This window comes from Cottoperca gobio, chromosome 4 (assembly GCF_900634415.1).
Source record: "Cottoperca gobio chromosome 4, fCotGob3.1, whole genome shotgun sequence".
In the NCBI taxonomy this organism is placed as follows: Eukaryota; Metazoa; Chordata; class Actinopteri; order Perciformes; family Bovichtidae; genus Cottoperca; species Cottoperca gobio.
Genome location: NC_041358.1, coordinates 24,934,633 through 24,957,604, shown reverse-complemented (window position 1 = coordinate 24,957,604; position 22,972 = coordinate 24,934,633). Strand labels below are relative to the sequence as shown.

The following is a 22,972-nucleotide window of genomic DNA, read 5'->3' as shown; positions in this document are numbered from 1 at the left end:
ACCCTCTGTTCTTAGACCCTCTGTTCTTAGACCCTATGTCATTAGACCCTCTGTCCTTAGACCCTCTGTCCTTAGACCCTCTGTTCTTAGACCCTCTGTCCTTAGACCCTCTGTCCTTAGACCCTCTGTTCTTAGACCCTATGTCATTAGACCCTCTGTCCTTAGACCCTCTGTCCTTAGACCCTCTGTCCTTAGACCCTCTGTTCTTAGACCCTCTGTCATTAGACCCTCTGTTCTTAGACCCTCTGTCCTTAGACCCTCTGTTCTTAGACCCTATGTCATTAGACCCTCTGTCCTTAGACCCTCTGTCCTTAGACCCTCTGTCCTTAGACCCTCTGTTCTTAGACCCTCTGTCATTAGACCCTCTGTCCTTAGACCCTCTGTCCTTAGACCCTCTGTTCTTAGACCCTATGTCATTAGACCATCTGTCCTTAGACCCTCTGTTCTTAGACCCTCTGTCATTAGACCCTCTGTCCTTAGACCCTCTGTCCTTAGACCCTCTGTCTTTAGACCCTCTGTTCTTAGGACCCCTCGCATCGCACAAGGAAAAACTTCCTAAAAGAAAAATGGAAAAATGGAAGAAACCTCAGGGAGAGCAACTGAGGAGGGATCCCTCTCCCAGGACGGACAGACGTGCAATAGATGTCGTCTGTACAGGATAAACACAAAGTACAAATACAACATTTGACAGAAATTATGTTGTGATCAAAACAAAAGAGAACGAATGGATGAATCCAGGTTAATGTCAAAATGGTAATTTACCCCGGTTAGTCCCATTGAGGGTTGGAAACATCTTTTGTCAGGGAGACCTGGTCAGGACGACAGCGTTAACAGTTGCAGGAAAAACAGATTAAAATCCTAAAGTACAGCTAACAGTAGGATAAACACAGACACAATTAACAAGGGAGACAATTTGAGCTGTAGACTGTTGACTGTAGAGCTTACAATGGAGGTATCAGATTCATCCATTTAAATTCCTTTTTGCAGATTATTCCAAATTGCTGCTGGAGTAGAAACAAACAGTAATTTCTCCCCCATCTCTGTCGCTCCATGTAACAGCAGATATACATTGTCTCATGTGATCTGAGATAATGATTGCAAATTGTAAAATGAACTCACACAGACTAGCTTCATAGATAAGTGTATAATATTTAATCATGAAGCAAAATTAGGAAAATACCTTCTTGTGAATTAACTTCCTAAAGGAAAGTTCAACCCAGAGATGGAGACCTGAACCCCCAGATGTTTCCCCATCAGGCAGGGTGCAATAGTCACTTAATGAACTGTGTCGTCTCTTTGACCTCCCATGTGCCCCCTCCTGACCGAGCCTCCTCCTGCTTTATGACCTCCATGTCGGGGTTGAAAGCAGGGGCATGTGGAGCAGCCTGCGGGCCTGACTTTAGCGGTGCTTTGGGATTTGTGGAATGGGAAGTGCAGAGTTCCTGAACAGGATGTGGAGTCACTACTGGAGCGTACAGCCCCCCACACTGACACAGAGCTGGCTTTGCAGCTGCACGAGTCTCAGCATCTGGAGAAGATCGGAAGCCTGTTTTAGTTCGCTGTCTCCGTCTATCTCCTGGAGACACAAACCCGTTCATAAGTGCGAGAAGATCTAACCCGGGTAAGTCGGAGAAGTTATTTACACGTTTACCCTGCTTGTGTATCGCATCACCTACTTTATAAGTTAGTCCCACGGACGTATCCTCTTTTTTGTTTTCAAATTCGACTTACTTTTTCTTTATCTGCATTACTGCAGCTGCTGTACGTTTCTTTTGTTCTGTGCAGACAGCTCAGGGGGTTGGTGTTAACTTAATAACAGGGTGCTGTTCCCCCTGTGTTGTTGTTGTTGTGCCTGTCTGGACATGCACTGTAAGGCTACAGTGACTACAGCTGCACACAATTCATCATATAAGGATAATGTCAACTCTTTCACCCTTGTAGTAATTGTCTCATGATATCAACTCTGCATTATTAAACTCTGAGCTGTTTTCTCTTTGACCTCCTGGTGGCTCAGTAAACACAGCTCCTCCTCTCCACACAGATTCAGGTGATGCCTCACCTCAGGACTCTCCTGTCGGCCCTGCTGCTGGTTCTGTCGGTGTCCGAGCCTCTGAACAGCCCAGAGGAAAATGAAAATGAAGTCCTGATACAGGCAGAGGCGGAGCACACCAAGAGCCAGACCAGTGACGTAGGAAACGCTCCTTTGTCATGCTACAAATGTCCTTGTTGGATGTGATGAGTGTGAATGAAACTAAATGTGTTGTTTTTCTTCTGTTTTTCTACAGGTGACTCAAAACGCCATCGGAAATCTCAGTGAGACCACGCCGAGCCACACGCCGACCACAGGTGAGCTTTTTTGGCTTTTGCCGCGTTCTCTTTTACTCTTTGAGTTTCTCCTAAAAGTTTCTCTCTTTCTTCTTGAACACTAGTAGCTCCTCTGACTACCACAGTTTCCCCGAGTCCCAGTGTTGCTCCTCAGTGTCCTGGAAACCAGGTGATGCTGGAGAACAGCACAGGCTGCAGCTGTCCATCTGGCATGGTGAAGGATGGGGGTAACTGTACCTGCCCTGTGGGCTTCACTCTGGAGGGGGCGGCAGGGTGTAAAGGTGAGATGGAGCAGAACCACTGAAGGCGATGTATAATAAAGCATTCAGTTTGGGAAATATGTGTAATTAATGTATATAAATTAGAGTGGGAAGTCTCTACTCTGCTTTTTAAACTAGGGTTGCAACTAAGAATGATACGCTCCATTCATAAATTAATCGTTTGGTCTATAAAATGTCAGAAAAGAGTGAAAAATCCCAGTTTCTCAAAGTCCAAGGATATGTTTTCAGTTTAATATGATATGAAATAGGAACATCTTTATGTTTGAGAGGCTGAAAACAGCATTTAAATTTTTTTTTCTGCAATTACTTTAATGATTAATCGATTATCAAAATAGTTGGCATGTATTTAAATTTGAAACTAAACGTTTAATCGTTGCATCTCTATTTTAAACTATTTAAAATGAGTTTTTGCATGAATTCTGCAATAATACACAGACAAACAAAACACAACATTCAGGTCAGTGCAACAGAAGCTACTCCGACTTGTCTCGACTGTAATCTACTTTCTTTACAACATGTATGTATTTGATATTTCAGTGCTCTGTGCTGTACTATCAATCGATATCCCACATGTAGCACCTGTTTTATGTGCAACACGTCATCTTCTCTCTACCCGACAGATGTTGATGAGTGTGAAGGACAGGGGCCGGGACAATGTGCGCTCCACGGCAGCTGCACTAATACCCCCGGCTCGTACACGTGTAGCTGTGTCCGTGGTTATCTGATGGGTGCTGCAGGATGCCACGGTGTGTCATCATCAGTGTGTGTGTGTGTGTGTGTGTGTGGGAGAGAATGTACTCTATGGGAATGAGTGCATGTTGGAAGGAGAGTTGATTATCTGTACTATTATAGCACGATGCAGTGCGTTCTTAATGCACGTGTGCCTTGTGGGTGTTTACAGATATAGACGAGTGTGCTCTGGCCGCAGTGACGGGCCTGCAGGCCTGTCAGGGTGACGCTGAATGCAGAAACACGGCTGGCTCCTTCACCTGCTCGTGCCTCTCAGGATATGTAATGGCTCTAAATGGACAAAGCTGCGTAGGTGAGGCTGATGTCAACATCTGCTGGTCTCTCAGACGCTTCTTCTTAATGCATTTTCTCTATGTGTGTGTGTACTGTGTGACAGTCGGGGCTCATGCGCCATCAAACATCTTCCATCCTTATACCATCAGGCGCTGAAAGTAATGCATTAAAGGGTCGCCGGTGGCATCAGTGTCACAAACTGAAAAGAGGCTTTGAGAGCTTTACTCATTTTTGTTTTTTAAATGTGTTAACAGTCCAGCCGCAGAGACTAGATAGTAACTCGAAGCAATACCACATCCTAAAAACAAATCTGCATTTATCAAGGTGTATTGTGTTATGTGTCATTTATATTATGTCTATATTTGTAGTGTATTGTGGTTTTTAATACTGAAAGCTTTATATTTTAACTACATTGTACAAGAATAACACAGAGGGACACATTTGCAATTTCTGCAAACTCAGCAGTTTCCTGCTCTGTATTGGAACTATGTTAAATTGCATCGTCCCTATCAAATACATAAATTAAATATCTCGTGTTTATACTTAGAGCAGCTACACTGAGGTAGCAGTGAGGGCTAACACGTCTTCCTTCCTTCCTCTGTGGGTGTTGTTACACATTACCTCTGTGACATCCCTGTTTATATTTCTTGCCTTCTCTTCTCCGTAGACGTGGATGAGTGCAGCTTCGAGGAGCAGTGTCGCCGTGAGCTGGGAAACGTGTGCGTGAACACTCCCGGCAGCTTTGTGTGTCAGTGCCGGAAAGGCTTCAGAGCAGAGGCCCCCGCCTGTGTTGGTAAGTCTGGTGTTGATGAGACTGATGTCCAGATTTGAGTGTTTCTAATCATTCCCCTTGAGTTCACCAGACTTAATAACTTCTGCTGACAGGAAGGAAGAGAGAGCTTTAATCTGCTGCTTTGCTGCTCGCTTGTGTTGTTTGTACTTTTGTTGTTGTTTGCTCTCTCCGCTCTTTCACCTTTCCTTTAATGTCTCTTGTCCTCTCTCAAATCTTCCCAATACTCGATCTCCCTCGTCTTTTCTCTGTGACTCTTCTGCATTTCCGGTCTCAGGTCCTGTGTGTCCAGACTACAGCGTGTGTCAAGGTACGATGTGCTTTCCAATGCTTAAAGTGCCAGAGTGTAGTATTTAAGGGGTTTCTATGAGAAACAAAACATAAGCAAAGTTTAAGGGCCATCTTTAAAAGAGTTTCTTGTAATATCTTGATATTTTAATACTATTTACGTACGTGCAATTCCTTTACAAACTGCTACAGCAAAGTCATGGCTGTGAAGTTGGACACGGGGTCTTATATTAGAACATCTCCCCATAGTGTTGCAGGGTCAGGATTCTAAATAAGGACTTGATTGGGGTCTGGATTACACAACAGTTGCTTTTTTTTACTGAGCAGTAAGAAGTTTAAATGCAAATGATGTCGGAGCAACAAGCGAATGGAAAAGTCAAATACTTGATGCATGTAGCGTTCTCCTCCTCTGTCCCAGATGTGGATGAATGCACGGAGAGTCCTGCGGTGTGTGATGGTCTAGGTGTGTGTGAGAACACGCTTGGGAGCTACAAGTGTGTTTGCCGACCAGGTTACCGGGGAAACGGCACACACTGCGAAGGTAAGTAATTAGTGCTGACGTCCCTCCATGGAAAACTGAGTTTCCTGTAGCCGGGGTCAACTTCCCTGTGTGCGCTTGTTTTAATGCTCGCCGTTATGCCTTCCATTAAAAATGATCCCGAGTGGCAGACTAATGATTATTAAATGGAAATGAACTGAACTGTGTGTGTGTGTGTGTGTGTGTGTGTGTGTGTGTGTGTGTGTGTGTGTGTGTGTGTGTGTGTGTGTGTGTGTGTGTGTGTGTGTGTGTGTGTGTGTGTGTGTGCGCGCTCTCTCCTTCCAGACGAGAATGAGTGTGCGTCAGGTGGTCACGGGTGTGACACCAACGCTCGTTGTGGCAACATCATTGGCTCTTATTTCTGCCAATGCTACCAGGGCTTCAATGGAGATGGACACTCTTGTTTTGGTGGGTAAGCAAGTGTGTGTGTGTGTGTGTGTGTTTTCCACTTGTGCGTGTCTCAGTATCTGCCAGTGATACTTGTGTCATGCAAACAGTTACCTGCGTGTGTCACACAGCACTCTTCGGACACCAGTCCTTCAGGATTGTCCTTGTTTACAGACATTGATGAGTGTGCTCTAAACAACGGCTACTGTCAACACAACTGCTCCAACCAACCAGGAAGGTTCAGCTGCCGGTGTGCCTCCGGCTACCAGCTGCACCCGGGTGGACTCAACTGCACAGGTAAAAACCCCAGGTCAGGAGTCAGGTGCTGATCCATTCACTCCAACTTTTATGTGATGAAGGGAATAGTATGGCTCTGCACAGAGACGGTAACAACAAACACAATAACACAAAATAACAAAACACATGTTGAGTAGTAAACTTTAGAGTTAGTAGGCAGATTCAGACAGGCTAGCTGTTTCTCCCTATGCTAAGCTAAGCTAACTTATTTCTCCTACTTTCTATCTGAATATACACGTCCTCCCTCTTTAAGTCCGCCTTGCGAAACTTTCCAGAAGTTAGTTCTCATGCCGATGTTGGAGATAATTGGATGGGGGCGGCATATTTGAATAAACCTGCATGCTTGTTGAATCCCTTGTTTTCTGACCAGATCAGCCTGGTAGGGTACCGAAACATGAAGCTTTTGCAATTTTCCTCTCTCACACACACACACACACACACACACACACACACACACACACACACACACACACACACGAACACAGCAGTAGTTGAAAATGTTGCCGTACAGCGGAGACATGGTGACCAATTAAAAGGACTTTTACGGCCTGACATTTTCTCCTTGTCCTCCTTTGCACATAGTGTTTGACTGAAGTCTGAATGAGCCCTTACAAAAACATGGAGCCGTGTTGTGCCATTAGAGAAGAGTTAACTAAATGTTTCTGATCCCCCAGATGTGGATGAGTGTTTGGAGCTGAATGGGACCTGCAAGCACATTTGCATCAACACTCAGGGATCTTTCCTCTGCTCCTGCAGGCCCGGCTACCAGTTGCACATCGATGGCCACACCTGCGTGGGTCAGTCACTCAGCGACACTGTTTCACTTCTCACTGTTTACCTACTCATTTTAGTCATTTAGAGAGGATGATTTACATGCAGAAGAGACAGAAACTGCCATCAATATGTTATCTCATGTTCTCATTGTGTGTGTGTGTGTGTGTGTGTGTGTGTGTGTGTGTGTGTGCTCAGATATTGATGAATGTAAACTCCAGCGTGGCGGCTGCTCTCACACCTGCACCAACTCCCCAGGAGGACACATTTGCCACTGCCCTCCTCCTCTGCTGCTACACACAGACAACCTCACCTGCAGCAGTACGTTCCTCATTGCAATAATTGCACCTATTTAACTGCTTTTCTTATTTCCTAAATGTAGTCTCCCATGACTTGACTGTAGCCTGGATACTGTATCACAGTTTCAAAGACATTTAATTCTAACAATGGATGTAACTTGTCCATTTCAAAACATTAAAGATGTTCAGTTAGCTGGAAAATTATTTATTTATTTGTTTTTCTTGAAAAACGACAGATTCATTGTTTGTTCAACTTTTATTATAATCTGTAAATATTCAGCGTTATAATCATTTCTTTCTCACCTGTACAGATGTTACATCTTGCAAGCTGAGGAACGGTGGTTGCGACCACACATGTACCGTGAGGGCCGAGGGTCAGGTCCGGTGTAGCTGTGGAGCAGGCTGGAAGTTGGGAGAAGACCAGAGGAGCTGCGTGGGTGAGACTTCATGTCCTCACTGCCACCTTCCCTGTTGTACATATTTCATCCCTGAAATTAAGCTGTTTATACATTCCACTCATATCCCTGCAGCAAATGGGATTTATTTTTCATCTATTTTGCACGTGTCAGACTGAACATGTTCATTAAAAGAAATCCCATCAGCCGGGTTAAATCTAAGGACTGTTCTGTGGCCGCGTCTTCCTGGGACGATAAGCTCGTGTGCACACAGACAAGCTTCCCTCGTCCCTCGGCCCAAAAGGAAACAAACAAACAAGACTGCAGATTGTTTTTCTGTTTTTAAACGTCTGCTTGTCTCCCGCCGTCATGTAAGATGTGAACGAGTGCGGGGACTTCACAAAGGGAGGCTGCGAGCAGCTCTGTGTGAACCATCCTGGTGGGTTTAACTGCACCTGCAGGGAGGGGTACGAAGTGCAAACCGACGACCTCACCAAGTGCCAGCGTGAGTCAAACATCAAACAGCTTAGACGTCGACTTTGATGAATCTTGCAAACAAAAGTATTAGCAAAAGTTAAAACATTAATTTCTCTGCCATTACAGCTGTGTGTAACCTTCCCTGTCAGAACGATGGAGTGTGCGTGGGCCCAAACAGCTGCGACTGTCCTCCAGGCTATCCTGGTCTGGGCTGTTCAGGTACAAACCTTCGACTGTTGTACTGTACATGGATGATTTCACAGTTATTTGCTATGATAAATATGTTGATTGTGTATTTCAGCCATGTGCTCCCCACCCTGTGCCCATGGAGGTACCTGTATGCGCTGGAACAAGTGCCTGTGTCTTCCTGGCTGGACCGGAGCAGGCTGCCACACAGGTACAGCGCCTCTGACGTTTAAAGGTGGAGTGCGGGACTTTTACATGTAAATGAACGTCCCCTAAATTCAAGCGCTTACCAAAAACAATTCTGATAAAGCGTATCGCTGGCCTCATCTCCCCAGCATCCAGGAGCGCTCTTTAAAAAAAACAACTTTAATCCTTTCCCTGATTGCTGAGTTTTTTCTACTCCAGAAATCTAACTTCTGCTATACTCCTCCAAAGCTCCCATATGGTGATTACTCTCACTACCAGAGGGGGGAGACAAAAGACTGCCCCACTTCTGTAGCAGCATGCACTGCACTAGAAAAACACTATTGCATAAGCATTTACAAGATTGTTTTGTTTCCTCTCAGCGGTGTGTGAGCTGCCCTGTGCTAACGGTGGTCGCTGTGTGGGGCCTGATACCTGCCAGTGTCCCTCTGACTACACCGGCCTGCAGTGCCTCTTGCGTGAGTAACAAAACCACCAACACATCTGGCATCAGTTACACCAGGCATGCAGGTCCCACTGCCTCCCTGCCTGCCTGGGGAAACATGTGTTATACCATGATGGAAAAAGCAGCGGGTAATCTAAAATGTTTATATTACACAATATACCTCTAAGTGTCATTTTCCAACACAGCTCCTCTACCTCTATGTGTGTGTGTTTTGCAGCCATGTGCAGTCCTGCCTGCCGGAATGGGGGAAGATGTGTGGATGTCAACAAATGCACATGTGTTAGTGGATGGAAAGGAGCTCGCTGCCAGATAGGTGACATGACACTCACTCTTTGCAGGACCTTACAAATAGTCACCTGTGTTTCAATATAGTAAAACCTGTGAAGCAATATTATTATCAGTAACAAATCATCGTCAAAGGAAAAGTCATGAAAATTGTTCCCTGCTTGTGCAAATGTATGCAAAAGACTAAAGGGTTATGAATAAATGATACAATAAGTCTTTTTACTTTGATGAGGTGCTGAATCTGTCCGTGGCTCCCGGCTCCTTTTGCACACTAAGTTTAATTTGCTTCCATTAGGACGCACCTCCCAGAGGAGACACTATATGAGGTTCCATTATTCCATCAGCTGTTGGGCTTTTTAAATGGGGGTTTGTGTGGTTGCCAGCTGTGGGTCAGCAGAGTTGTCTCTGGTTGATGGGTTCTTCTTCTTCTTCTCTTTGCTGCTTTCTGCAGTTTTTCTTGGGTGATAAAATTCCCCCTTGAGACTTTTTTGTACTTTACTTTACTTTAATTGTGAGCTAAAATGGCTTCATGGATGCAAAATATAAAAGAATGTAAAGGAAAATACATAATATACAGTTTTTTTATATCATATATATATATATATATATATTTATATTATATATATATATGATATAAAAAATATAAATACAAAATATAAAAGAATGTAAAGGAAAATACATAATATAGTTTTTTTATATCATATATATATATTTTTTTTATATTACATATATATATATATATATATATATATGATATATATATTTTTAAATAAAATATATATATGATATAAAAATATATATATATATATATGATATAAAAAGAAAATATATATGATATAAAAAAAAAACGATATATATATATTAAAAAATAAATAAATATATACAAAAATAATATATATGTGTATATATATATATATATATATATATATATATATATATATATATATAAAATAAAATAAGGTAAGGTAAATAACCAAAGAGAATTGCTTCCAGTCCAGTTTCTCTTGGCCACTTTTCCAGCTCACTGTTCTAACTCTTAGGTCATACTGATGTCCTTATTCAAATAACATAACCAATGCTCCCTTTAACAGTAACAGATGCTCGATACATTTTTAGCATACAATTTATTGCATGTTGGGTTTTCTGTCTCCCTCAGAGCCGGTTCAGTGTCAGAAACCTTGTAAGAACGGGGGCGTGTGTGTGGGCCTCAACAGGTGCCGCTGTGCCAATGGATTTACTGGAAGTCTCTGTGAAACGGGTTAGTGTGTGTGTATGTGTGTGTGCGCGTGTATTTAAAAGACTTTGCCGTCACCTTGCATTAAGACTCCTGCTGTGTGGTGTGTCTGCAGCGGTGACCACCCCCTGTGTGCCGCCCTGCCAGCACGGGGCCACATGCAGTCCTCACAACACCTGCACCTGTCCAGAGGGCACCGCAGGCCTGCGCTGTGAGAGACTGTAAGTATGAACAACAACAACAACAACAACAAGAGTTACAAATAACAACGCCGTTTCTTCAATCCGTGGTCTGTCTACTGCTCATTACGGGTCTGCTTTTTTCAGTGAACAAATAGTTTTAATGAAGCACATTAGTATTAGTAGTTTGCTTAACATTAGCTTTTTACTTCTGTCGATTGCACACCAATAACACTGCTTCTTCTTCCCAAGTGTGGAGCAGATGATGAAATGTTATTATTATTACTTACTGTATTCTCATGTGCACTTGTGTTTGTGTGTGTCCTAGGACGTGCCCTGTGGTCACCACCGTGGTAAGCATGGCTCGAGCCGTAAGAAAGGCGTTTAGGGAGAGTTACGTTGACCGCTGCGGCCCACTGGGAGTTCAGCTTTGCACTAAATACAGGTTGGCTACTTTTCTTATTACATTCTCTAGATCTGGATCAGGCAATGCGTGAAGTTGCAGAGGTTGGGGATTTATCGCAGGAAAAATATGTAAAAACAAATGTGAGAGATGTTAACAGTAGCATCTGTTGACCATCGTTTTACCATAAAGGTTAAGTTAGATGTATAATAATAATAAATGCGTTGTGGTTGTGTTTCCAGGATGAACCAAGCACGTGTGTACCTGCAGGCCTACAGGGTGGGCTACAAAACCCAGTGTCCAGAGAGGAAGGGCAGATGAGCGAACTGTAAAATTAAACGTATAAGAATTATTAAGGTGGTGTTGCGGCTCTTCTGAGGGCACGCCTCTCTGGTGAAATACAAAAAGGGACATCACCGTATCATAAAGTATGTTGACGATTATCTTTAAATCAGTTCTGTGCACAATCATGTGTTTACAATTCATGAGAAATATTCCTCAGTATATAAAATGTGCAATGGTTTCATTATTTGTCATGTTTGTATATGGCAGCTGAGAGTTATTAAATGTCTCACAATATCAGCTCTGTGTCTACTTTTGTTAGTTGCAGTTTGAGCTGCAGTGTGACTGAATATCATGGTGGTGCGGATGAACCATATCTACATATCAGCCCGACCCTCGAGGTTCCTCCAGGGGATCTGCATATTTTTGAAGGTCAAATGAAAGGACTTTTAAGACCTCTTGAATACCTATAAAAGTATAAGATGCCATAAAAAAAAAGTATAAATATCTGCAGAGCATCGAACAATACAGACCTCGCAGAACCCAGACCCAGATTAATGCCCCCCCCCCCCCACTCCTACAATTCCAGACACTTTAGGACATTTTTAGATATGAAAAACTAGATTTAAGACTTTCTTATCCACGGGGACCTTGTATCCCGGACAATACAGTAAGCTAACACTTCTTGTTCTTGTCTTACCTTAAAGCTCCACTTTCACTTAGTTGACAGTCATCAACTAAGCGACTAGCTTGTGAAGAAAGTGAAACATTTAGCAAGCTAAAGATCCAGATGATTTATTAGGAGTCGTTGCAGATAAATGCTAATAGCATAGCTAAAAGCTACTCTGAAAGCATGAGGAGGTGGATCACTCTTCACGTGAAGTGGCACAGATTTCAAAGGGTTTGGGTGAAAGGATGACGCCAAAACGGGGCTTCAGCACAGCCTCCACACCCGGAGGCATGGAGAAGGTGAAGCGCTGCATGAAGGAGGTGAAGAAGAGGAAGAGCTCCATCCTGGCCAGGTTCTCCCCGAGACACACCCGCTTACCTGCAGGAAAAATCACACGGCAATCAGACGAATGAAATAAATAAAACTATCATCTGAAGCATCTTCACCTAAGATGATACATGTGTTGCTTGGACACACCAGTGTCTGCAGATATGATTACTTAAAGGGCAGCTCCACCCACATTACACGTGGTCTTGAAGAGTAACTACGCAATGTGTGAAAAAAAGTATTTTGTGGCTCCTGAAAGTCTGATAAATTGCCTCAAGTGATGTCACTTGAGGCAATGTCACTGAGGGGCTGAAGACCACAAGTTTGAAAATGAAACACAGCTTTGGTTCCAGCTATGCTTAAATTGCAGGATGTACTTTTATTTGCTCTCACGGGGAAACACTACAGAAGGGATGCTTAGGAACTTAACAAAAAGTGCGAAACTAAAGGAAACATTTCTACCTAATATTCATCAGGCCGTGTTTGAAACCTACAATAAAACCTAAATAATTATGTTCTCAAATAATACGTTTCTAATACGTAGCATTCCAGTCAATCATTGATGCTGTTATTCGTCCAATATCTTAAACCTACGATATTGAACATGTTAAGATATTGTACTTGCCAGCAGAGAAAGGGATGAAAGCAGCTGGCTTCACAAACTTGCCCTCCTCGTTCAGAAAGTGTCCTGGGTTGAAGGTGTTGGGCGTCTCCCACTCGTTCTTGTCGAACATCACCGAGGTCAGATTGGGGATTACTGTAATTCCCTGGTGATTGGAATCGTAATGTCAATTCATAAAGACCCAACTTGGTCGTGTATGTGGAATGAAAGTTGTAAACGAGAACTGACCTTTGGGATTGTGTAGCCTCCCAGCTGGACCTCCTTGATGGTGACATGAGGCAGGCTGAGAGGAACTACGTTGCCCATCCTCTGGATCTCGTGTATGACAGCGTCAGTGTAGGGCAGGTTTGCACGATCTTCCATGGACGGCTGTCTGGACTGTCCAATCACTCCGTCTATCTCAGCCTGGACCTTTGCTGTGCAACAGGACAGCAGAGGGATCAATTCATTCAGATTGTGTAATTCAGGTTTGCACTTATTTCTGCCAATCAAACTTGACAAACTTCTTGTGTGTGATCTCACCCTGGATCTCAGGGTACTTTGCCATGTAGAGGAAAGCCCAGCGCAGGGTGGTGGCTGTGGTCTCAGATCCAGCCCCGAACAGATCAAACGAACACATTGCCAGATTGTCCTCATCAAAACGACCATCTTCATCCTTCTTGTCCCGATGCTGAACATTTCCAAAATACACTATTGATGTAATTTAAATGTAATATTTACATGTAAAATATGATTACAACAATTGCACCAAAAGAACTAGCCTTGTTGTTGGAATATTTCTATTTTGCAGAACCTAAAGGCAGAGGTAGAAATTGATTATTGAACATGTATTGGTCATATTTATTTTGTGAGAATTGTTCTTTTACTTCAGTGCATTTTAAAATACACTCAACTACTTTTGGAAATGCTAAATTATTATTGCAATAATTTGTTGATATGTTTTCTAATTATAAACCATCAAAGTCTGTATTGAGCGTACATATATATACATATATAAACCTATTTTCTCTTGTGATTAAGCGTTGATATACACAGTGACCACTTAAAGCATCTATAAACTGGAGGCACTGGTTGGTCCCGTAATGCTTTTCATACTCAAATGGTAAGACAGGAATATGGAGTCATAAAATGTCAATTCTATTGATATTAAAGCCAAATAACAGTATTTTTATACTTTTTCTTCCCTCAGGAATATGTGCAAAACCTTCTAAATTAGTGCTGCAACAACGGCTTATTTTCACTATCAATTAATCGAGTATTTTTTTATCTGTTTTAATTATTTGATTAATTATTTGGTCAATAAAATGTCAGAAAATAGTGTCAAAATGGCCGACAGCCTATAGGTAACGTCCTGAAATAGTTTATTTCATCCAATCAACTGTCAAAAAACCCAAAATGTTCAGTTTACAATCACGTAAAATATAGAAAAGCTGCAAACGTTTTATGTTTTTTGAAACAATTAATCGATTATGAAAATAGTTGCTGATTTATTAGCTCAGTCTGTCCACCAACCTTCTCAATCTCATTCAGGTAACAGTCGATGAAGTCTCTGGGATCGGAGGGGTTCCAGTCTTCCTTGTGCTTATTGATTTCTGTTTTCATCAAATCCAATATCTCCCCATAAAGTGTTTGAACGGTGCGGTGTGGCCCCGGCAAACGCCTCATCAACGCAGGAAATGCGTTGTACAGCTGCCGATATCAATGAGAAGACTAAGAGCACGTTTACATCAAAGAGCAAATACTTAACAAAAACCTAATGTGTGACATAAAAAGATCAATGAATACTTATGAGGATAAAAGTATTCAGATGCATGAATGTCACAAGAACAGTAGAACGCTCGGAGCTTTTAATAATAGCTTTGGAAATGCAGTACCTGAGCCCAGATGGAGCCTTCGAGCTGGGGCCCTCTGACAAACAACTTCATCAACCGCATGAATGTCTCATCACCGTACTCAAAGCGATGACCAAAAATCAGGGAGCAGATGATGTTGGAGACGGCGTTGTTCATCGTGAGATGTAGATCGATGGGTTTGCCTTTGACAGTTGAACATATTAAAAAATGAAAATTGTGTAGTACAGATGAAGAAGCTTTACGTATTTGACTTTGGATTACACCCGCTTCACAGCACGGTCACTTTTAGATATTCGTGCATTAGATTCTTTACCTTTGTGAACAGTGATTTCTTTGGACATGTACATAAATTCATCCAGTATGGAAGATTCAAGGGATTTCTTGCCAACGCCAAAGTATTTGAGAGTGAGGAGGGCGAATTGCCTCTGCTGTTTCCACACATGTCCATTCGTAAAAATAATACCTGGTGAGAAAAGAATTCATTTAGATTAAGAATCATCTCAGAAAAGCAGATTGTGATATAAATGAGTTCACGGAGTATAAAACAGACTGTATGTATACGTGGAATATGTATCTTAAATGTAACAAAGCTGTACAGGAAAACTTGTCATGAAACACACACACACACACATCATATGAACATTTGGTCTAAACTTTGGTTCATTTGCAATTACAGAACATCAAATTCATGATTTTAATTCAATTTCTCTTTTTATAACATGTGTGGATACAGATCACATAATGAGTGGAACTTCTAACTGCTGCAGCCCCCCAGTGATGGAGAAGGTAATCTTCAGACTACAAGGTTAGAAATACGTCTTTACCTAGATCGGGCAACACATCAGTATGAAGTGGAAAAGCTGGGCGGTCAACCAGGTGGTCTCCTTTGGTGAGACCCTCTTGCAGTGCGTCGATGCCATTCAACACCACTATCCAGGAGGGGCCCATTTTCAGGCTGTACACATCCCCATACTTCTCTGCTAACTGCCACAAGGAGTGAGATGGAAAGCAAATATGCAAACTTCACTTTGAGGTGTGAGAATATGTGCAAAAGGTTTGTAAAATATATGTTAACTCTTTCTCTCAACGACCTCACTGCATAAAGTCCAGTGTTTGTTTTTCAGTGACAAAAAGGCAAATTGGATTTGACAACTGTTGAGTGGAAAGCCACTAAAACTAGATGAACTCTGTGTCGTTGTAGTGTGCTTCACATTACCACACAATTTTAATGTTTTGTGTGTATTAAATTGTATTTAACCTAATTATTTTGGCGACTATTTCCTGAGATATATTCCCACATCCTCTGTCCTATTCAGATTCCTAAGTAAAATCTACAATGCTGCAATATTAAAATGCTTTATTGCAAGTAAAAACACTCACAAGGCAGAAATTGCCCCCTGTCAGTGTTATAATGGTGTACATATTAATCTAATATGAGCCTTATGCAGAATCTTGAGTAGCCGTTTGTCAAAATCTAGTTTTAGAGCTTTATATTGTGCTTTTATTACACTAGGGTTAGACTGTGTAACTCGCTGTATTCCTCACTCAATACAACCTCTCTAACTTCAGAAAGTTCAAAATGCTGCAGCAAGACTACTCACAAAATCCAATAGAAGTCCACATAACGCCTCTCTACATATATAAGCATATGCACTGTATATGCACATATACCTGTACGTTTCAGAACATATTTTTAATGTAAAGGTTACTTTTAAAGCACTTTGGGGTTGGCCCCTGATATCACTGACTGAGGCTTTCCTCTCTTATCTGAAGATGCATTATCGCAGTCCTACCTTCGTCATGTCTGTATGCAAATTGCTGAAGTCAAGGGAGAAGATGTTCCCTACGAGAGGAAAGTTCCAGGGTCCTGGAGGAAAGCTGCTGGGCCGACGGGTCCTCAAACACTCCGCTATCACCAGGAGGACCACGGTGAAGAGGAGCAGACAGCGGCCGTCCAGCCACAGCCACACGGAGGAACCAGACACACCAGAGGGTCGATCCATCCTCACGACCTGCTGACTCCGGATCCACTTACGTGTGTATTCGCTTCAGAGTGCAATCGAAGAGATCATAACGTACACCTCGTCATGCGTTATGACTGGGCTGTGATTGGGCGTTTACCTGGTAGCGACGTCGTCACGGTCAGGTGAAACACTGGTCTGTGTCTCCAAAATAAAAACTTTTCAAACACATTTGAGAACCAGACGCCAATTTTATTTGTGAAGTCACCAGACAATGTTTTATTAATAACGAAATAAAACACTCCGGATATATCATGAAGTTGTGTTATGACAGTTATATAATCTTTTGTCTTATCGCCTATTTACCCTAGATGAGTTAGGGTTTCTGCTTGACAGCGTTATTCTTTACCACACTGCATGTTCAATAATTGTTTCAATATCAGATCATGTCATTCATATGTATTTAGGAGTAATATCACACATATACAAAATATTATATGCAGCTGATTAAGTTGCCATCTCATCTCAAAGCTTAAACTTTCTTCCTTCAACTGCCAACCTTCTTTTAATTAAACAATATATACAATGTCCTAAAATATATGCATAATAAAAGGTGTCGACATTGACCTCCATATCCTCAGGTGCATGTGTTAGAAATTCAAAATGTAACCTACACATTTTTAAGATGTATCACACCTTTTACACTTCAAAGAAAACAAGTATTAGAAGTATGTTAATGATGTAGTTGCCTATTAAATTCCACAGTTAGTATTCTGAAATTAAAAAGAGGCCTCATGGGGATTTTGAAATGTTTTGACAACATTTCTGCATTTAAGATGGCATTTTGTCATTTTAAATCTGTCCTCTTTCATGCCATGAGCATGTTTTAAGGTAAGCAATAGGCAAAGTGACTCATGTCACTTTTGTAGATATAAATGTTATTAATTTATATGTTTTATATGTCAGAGCTATTCTTAGAGGGAAGTTATGCAGATTTCATATGAACGCGGTGCCAGAGTGACACCAAATTGAAAATCCATCACAGGCTTCACCCCAGCAGGCATGGAGAAGGTGAAGTGCTGCATGAAGGAGGTGAAGAAGAGGAAAAGCTCCATCTTGGCCAGGCTCTCCCCAGGACACAGCCGCTTACCTGAGACAGGGAAGCAAACAGAAACAAATTGAACATTTATTCGACACACAGTTTTGGCACAAAGGTCAAACTAATTAAGACAGTACAGTAGTTGTAGAAGCAACAGTAGTAATTCTTATAAGGTCTTTAAAGGAAGTAGAATGATTAACTGTTGACTGTTTTGGTAACCATTAGCAATGTTGTTTCGTTAGTCAGATATCGTCCTTGGTAGGCTCTACTGGTGCCCACGAGTAGGACTAAAGGAATGATGATTTTTAATTCTTCATCCCAGTCAATTATTCCTGGGTAGTGCAGTGATCAGTGACATTCATCACAAGAAGGATGTAGTTATGATCCATGGCCTTTATCTTGTCCGTTTTCTCTTCTCTGTAATCATTATCCTAGGAACACCGAAGGCTCCACTGTATGCTAGGACAGGCTCCATGATCCTGTACAAACAGGTGAAGACAATAATAAAACAAGAGATTGTGTTGCTCCTTACCAGCAGAGAAAGGGATGAAAGCAGCTGGCTTCACAAACTTGCCCTCCTCGTTCAGAAAGTGTCCTGGGTTGAAGGTGTTGGGCGTCTCCCACTCATTCTTGTCGAACATCACCGAGGTCAGATTGGGGATTATTGTAACTCCCTGGTGATTGGAATCATAATGACAATTTATAAAGACGTAACATAGTCGTGTATGTGGCATACAAATTGCATACAAGAACTGACCTTTGGGATTGTGTAGCCTCCCAGCTGGATCTCCTTGTTGGTAGAATGAGGCAGGCTGAGAGGAATTACGTTGCCCATCCTCTGGATCTCGTGTATGACAGCGTCAGTGTAGGGCAGGTTTGCACGATCTTCCATGGACGGCTGTCTGGACTGTCCAATCACTTTGTCTATCTCATCCTGGACCTTTGCTGTGCAACAGGTAGGGAACAGACAAGCTTCATCAACAAGCCGCAATAATACATCTTAATGACTCGTGGAGAGATGAAGCACAATTCAGCAATGCCACATTAGTAAATAGACCGATTTGTGATGATTTGCAACCTTGAACCAGTCATTCGAGGATGAACAGTATTTTTTACAGGTAGATGCAAAGAGTTAATGATAAATGCAAAGGACACTGGTGATTGCACAATATTAGTCAACTTGGAGTAAAAGTAGTTACATGATGTATCAAGGTTCAGTGTCTAGCTTTATTCAGTCTGTTTGCCTTCCCTCTTGTTATACTAACTCCCTATGTCATTCCAGATCTGAAAGAGGTTTTCAACAAAGTCAAGTCACTGCCTCTTTATAGCTCGTAAGACTGCAGCATTGCCCTCCCCCTGATTCTGTTCCTCCATTGGGTTGGTTCCAGAGACCAAGGCCATGGAACAATACATGAACGAGCTTCTGGTGGCTTCCTCTTCATCTCCTGCTGGGTGCGATTTCTTTTTTGTGGAGAAAAAGGGCAAGTCCTTCCAGCCCTGCATCAGCTACCGAGGACTCTACAGCATCACACATGCTTTCTGTCTGCATAGCCTCCCCAGCAACATCGTTTCTGGTCAGGAACCCAAATTCACCTGAGTTTTCAACATCTTGGGAACCACCATCAACCTGTCGTTGGGCTTCCACCTCCAATCCAATGGTCAAACTGAGGTCATGAATCAGGGGATGGAGAAAGCCTTCCTTGCATCTCCTCCCGCAACCCTTCTGCCTGCTAAGTCAGCTTGTCTGGTCGAGTATGCCACAACACCCTTCCCAGTTCAACCACCAGCCTCACCCACTTCTAGTGTTTCTATGACTTCCATCCTTCTATTTTCCCAGAATAGGAATGAAAAGCCAGTGTTCCATCAGTTCAGGCCTTTGTTTGTCAACACTAGCCTTCTCTACTCTCCTCCATGTGTCTGATAGTTAGCAAAAAGGCCACGCACCGACATTGCGTCCCTGCCATCCGCCACACTCTGTGCCAAAAGGTTTGGCTTATGCAGGACTTACCTCTCCAGGTGAAATCTAAGAAGTTGGTTTCAAGGCTTGTTTCTTGTCTACAAGGTCATAAACCCTTCAGCAGTCCGCCTTACTTGGGCCATTGGCATCCTTACTACCGTCTACGTCTCCAGTCCCAAGCTAGTCAAGGAGAATTTGGTCCATTCACTGTCCCAAGGTTGTATAGTTTGCATCTGCTCTAGCTATCCAGCATTATTTCTCTGTGAAATCCTGCCTGGATCCTGGCCTTTTACCCAGACTGATGATTCTTTTCCTGGACCTGTATCTGGTTAGGTTTGCCTTCTCTGGCTGGTTTTGACCCTTGCCTGTTTTTGAAATTAAGCCAAAAAAAACCTTTTTCTTGACTCTGACAGTCTTGGTCGTACATTTGGGTTAGAGTCTGTTCTGTGCCAGCAGTATTTGAAGGTCAAAGGGCGAGAACTGGAAACACAGGTGTTGATTTTTACCCTTACAAAATTACCACCAATAAATTGTTTTTGGTATCACCCATTTGCACATTATTAAGTAAGAACTGAGAGCTTTGTTGTCTTGGTCAGTGATCTCACCCTGGATCTCAGGGTACTTTGCCATGTAGAGGAAAGCCCAGCGCAGGGTGGTGGATGTGGTCTCAGAGCCAGCCACAAACAGATCCAAGACACATATAACCAGGTTTTCCTCATCGAAGGCATCTTCAACCTGCCCCTTACCCTGAGGTATAAAAATACATGTGTTAAAACATCCTGAAAACTTCATGTCAGCAATTTAACAGCCAAGGTTATAATCAAGAAAAGTAAAAGTCTTGGAGATAAGGCCATAAAAGATAGCACTGTAAGGCACAAGTCATGGCCAAATCAGGTCATTGCACTTTCAAAACATATCAGCCAGAGTAGTGCCATGATGAAACACGTTAACAGCTGTTAGTTCTGATGTTTTTTGCAAAACAAGCAGATATGATGTAAACAGAAACTGAACACTGAGCATATTCATGAACAATACAGTATAAGAAAAAGAAAGCTACCATCTGAATCTCATTCAGGTAGCAGTCGATGTAGTCTCTTTGGTCTGAGGGATCCCAGTTCTGTTTGTGCTCCTTAATCTCTACTCTTATGAAGTCCTTTGCATCGTTGAACATGTGCTGGACTGTCTGATGTGGTCCTGGCAAACGCCTCATCAGCCAAGGGAAAGAGTTGTAAAGCTGCAGAGTAGAGCAGATTGGTACAATAATATATTTAGAAGGCATTTCAGAATCAATATCAAATATTAAAATCCCATTTACAAATTGGCTCTTGTGCATCTTACATATTTTCAATCTCAAGCTTTGTTTGTACACATTACACACCTGTGCCTAAATAGAGCCACTGGCAAGAATGATAAACTGTTTCACAATGAGGAATGTATCGAACAACAATGGTACGCAGCATTATAATTTCATCAATAGCTTTAAAATGGTGTACCTGTGCCCAAATAGAGGCTTGAATCTGGAGACTTTTGCCAAACCACGTCATCAGTTTCATGAACTTCTCATCACCGTACTCAAAGCGATGACCAAAAACCAGGGAGCAGATGATGTTGGAGACAGTGTTGTTGATGGTGAGGTGTGGATTGAATGGCTTACCTTCACAATTAAACAGAGAAATGTAATAAATTGCTTATTTGTCATTGTGTATCAATCTTAATGTGTCACTGTACTTTCACTATTTACCTTTATGGCTATTGAAGTCTTTTGCACAATGTGTAAATTCATCCAAGATTACCGCTTCAATTGACTTCTTGCCAAATCCAAAATTTCTGAGGGTTGAAAGTGCAAAGCGCCTCTGCTGCTTCCATGTGTTCCCACTGCTGAAAAGTAACCCTGATGGGAAATACATCACAAGTAGATAGAGATCAGGAAAAAATTAAGGAATATTCTTTCACACATTAAACATTAACAGTCCATGTTAAACAAAACTTCAACATATTGGTATAATTTAGCTTTTGAATATATTACACAGTTTATAATTCTCTCAACAACTTTCCTGTATCAGTACCACAGGAGTGAAAAAGACAAGCTTTGCGTCTGTGTGTGTTACGTCTTCTCACCTAGTCCATGGGTTATATCCTGCACCAGAGGGAGATGTGGGCGGTCCCCCAGAATGTCTTTTTGATTTACCAGAGCTTCTTTGAGGACTTCAAACTTGTTTAAAACCACCACCCATGCCTGTCCCATTCGCAAGCTGTACACATCTCCATATCTCTCTGCTAACTGTGAAAGGATTTGAGAGGAGGATAAGCGTGATGCTTCATATAACAGATAACATAAACAGTCCTATCAGTTTACCTGTTGCATTTTTAATGGTAGATTTGTTTTACATCTACCTGTGTCATACTCTCATGGGTCCTTTTGTAATCCACAGTGAATATGTTGCCCACAATAGGAAGTGCACGGGGTCCTGGAGGGAAGCTGCCCGGCTGACGGTTTTTGAAATAATCTGCAGTGAGGATGAAAACTGCAGTGAAGAGCAGCAGACTTCTAACATCCCAGTTAACAAAGGATCCAAATTCAGAAACAATTGAATCCATTCTGCAAACAAGGACTCAAGCCTGTCTAACTGAAACCTGTGTTGTCCTTGCTGTTCCTTTCACATGAAATGATGTTGTTCTGTTGCCAGGAGCCAATAATATCACTTATCGTACTCCTGGGAGGGCGACGCTCGGTATTATTGACATTTACCAACACAGCAAATGCTTCCTAGTTGCACTAGACTTTGCCCTATTTAAAAAAGAAAAATAGTTATCAAACACTATTAATGAGTGAACAATAAAAAAGTGAAATCTTATTTTATAATTAGACAGCCACAGTTTAATGCCCTAATCCTAAAACAATGTTCATTGTAACAACTAGCTATTATAAACCAACACCTCCTCCCTGTAAATGTTGTTCATCGCAGTCTGTTAGAATTAGATTTCAATTTTAATTATATCCTTGCCAATATTTTCCAAGTCCATTGAAATAACATGAAGGACCTTTTAACTGAATTAAACTGTTACTCATTCTGTCTTACATGATCATAAACATGTTTTAGAAGCTAACAAGATGTTCTGTCCTCTCGGTCTGTCTTTTTGAATTCATCATAATTTATGTTTAAGCTCGGTGTGTTCAACATAAGAATTTATTGTCGCTCTATCCAAGTAGCACTTCTACTAAAAGTATGTCAGTACATGAACACAGTATGTCGGCAACCAAAAATGACACCCATATGCGATTGTTGAAAATCTCACTCAACCCTGATAGTTAATATGCTAATATAGCAGCTTCCACTGTTCTGGGAAAACTTTATATAAGATTTTGGAACCTTGCTGCAGGGATTTTCTCCAA

At 41.9% G+C, this 22,972-nt stretch overlaps 3 protein-coding genes across 4 annotated transcripts; 1 reads left to right on the top strand and 2 right to left on the bottom strand.

The window, feature by feature from the left end:
- Positions 1 to 1,434: 1,434 nt before the first annotated feature.
- Positions 1,435 to 11,372, top strand: LOC115007279 (fibropellin-1). Of its 2 annotated transcripts, XM_029430080.1 has the most exons (23): positions 1,435 to 1,621; positions 2,042 to 2,188; positions 2,286 to 2,346; positions 2,430 to 2,606; positions 3,227 to 3,352; positions 3,508 to 3,648; positions 4,297 to 4,422; positions 4,697 to 4,729; positions 5,126 to 5,248; positions 5,531 to 5,653; positions 5,807 to 5,929; positions 6,604 to 6,726; positions 6,899 to 7,021; positions 7,311 to 7,436; positions 7,771 to 7,899; positions 7,998 to 8,090; positions 8,173 to 8,268; positions 8,624 to 8,719; positions 8,924 to 9,019; positions 10,148 to 10,249; positions 10,341 to 10,446; positions 10,733 to 10,849; positions 11,050 to 11,372. In XM_029430080.1, the coding sequence occupies exons 2-23, from the start codon at positions 2,051 to 2,053 to the stop codon at positions 11,126 to 11,128; spliced, it is 2,457 nt and encodes an 818-aa protein (XP_029285940.1). In that variant the 5' UTR covers positions 1,435 to 1,621; positions 2,042 to 2,050; the 3' UTR covers positions 11,129 to 11,372. The 2 variants fall into 2 exon arrangements, with proteins under 2 accessions (XP_029285940.1, XP_029285941.1); XM_029430081.1 differs by lacking the exon at positions 4,697 to 4,729.
- A 583-nt stretch (positions 11,373 to 11,955) lies between these two features.
- LOC115006992 (cytochrome P450 2J2-like) lies at positions 11,956 to 16,564 on the bottom strand. The gene is made up of 9 exons (XM_029429623.1): positions 16,355 to 16,564; positions 15,386 to 15,545; positions 14,875 to 15,024; positions 14,583 to 14,743; positions 14,221 to 14,397; positions 13,231 to 13,378; positions 12,937 to 13,124; positions 12,712 to 12,853; positions 11,956 to 12,137 (listed from the first exon to the last, which is right to left on the bottom strand). Exons 1-9 carry the CDS (start codon positions 16,562 to 16,564, stop codon positions 11,956 to 11,958), a joined length of 1,518 nt encoding a protein of 505 aa, XP_029285483.1.
- Positions 16,565 to 17,496: 932 nt separating this feature from the next.
- LOC115006646 (cytochrome P450 2J2-like) lies at positions 17,497 to 22,176 on the bottom strand. The gene is made up of 9 exons (XM_029428977.1): positions 21,973 to 22,176; positions 21,697 to 21,859; positions 21,320 to 21,469; positions 21,072 to 21,232; positions 20,636 to 20,812; positions 20,184 to 20,325; positions 18,379 to 18,566; positions 18,154 to 18,295; positions 17,497 to 17,672 (listed from the first exon to the last, which is right to left on the bottom strand). The coding sequence occupies exons 1-9, from the start codon at positions 22,174 to 22,176 to the stop codon at positions 17,497 to 17,499; spliced, it is 1,503 nt and encodes a 500-aa protein (XP_029284837.1).
- Between the last annotated feature and the right edge of the window lie 796 nt (positions 22,177 to 22,972).

Coding starts and splice junctions, on each gene's coding strand:
- LOC115007279 (XM_029430080.1), top strand. CDS start 2,051: ATGCCTCACCTCAGGACTCTCCTGTCGGCCCTGCTGCTGGTTCTGTCG. Junction 4,730..5,125: donor AGACTACAGCGTGTGTCAAG/GTACGATGTGCT, acceptor CCTCTGTCCCAG/ATGTGGATGAATGCACGGAG. Junction 5,654..5,806: donor AGATGGACACTCTTGTTTTG/GTGGGTAAGCAA, acceptor CCTTGTTTACAG/ACATTGATGAGTGTGCTCTA.
- LOC115006992 (XM_029429623.1), bottom strand. CDS start 16,564: ATGGATCGACCCTCTGGTGTGTCTGGTTCCTCCGTGTGGCTGTGGCTG. Junction 14,744..14,874: donor AGAAATCACTGTTCACAAAG/GTAAAGAATCTA, acceptor CAACTGTCAAAG/GCAAACCCATCGATCTACAT. Junction 12,854..12,936: donor GAGGCTACACAATCCCAAAG/GTCAGTTCTCGT, acceptor TCCAATCACCAG/GGAATTACAGTAATCCCCAA.
- LOC115006646 (XM_029428977.1), bottom strand. CDS start 22,176: ATGGATTCAATTGTTTCTGAATTTGGATCCTTTGTTAACTGGGATGTT. Junction 21,860..21,972: donor CCCATGAGAGTATGACACAG/GTAGATGTAAAA, acceptor ATCCTTTCACAG/TTAGCAGAGAGATATGGAGA. Junction 17,673..18,153: donor TTTCATCCCTTTCTCTGCTG/GTAAGGAGCAAC, acceptor TCCCTGTCTCAG/GTAAGCGGCTGTGTCCTGGG.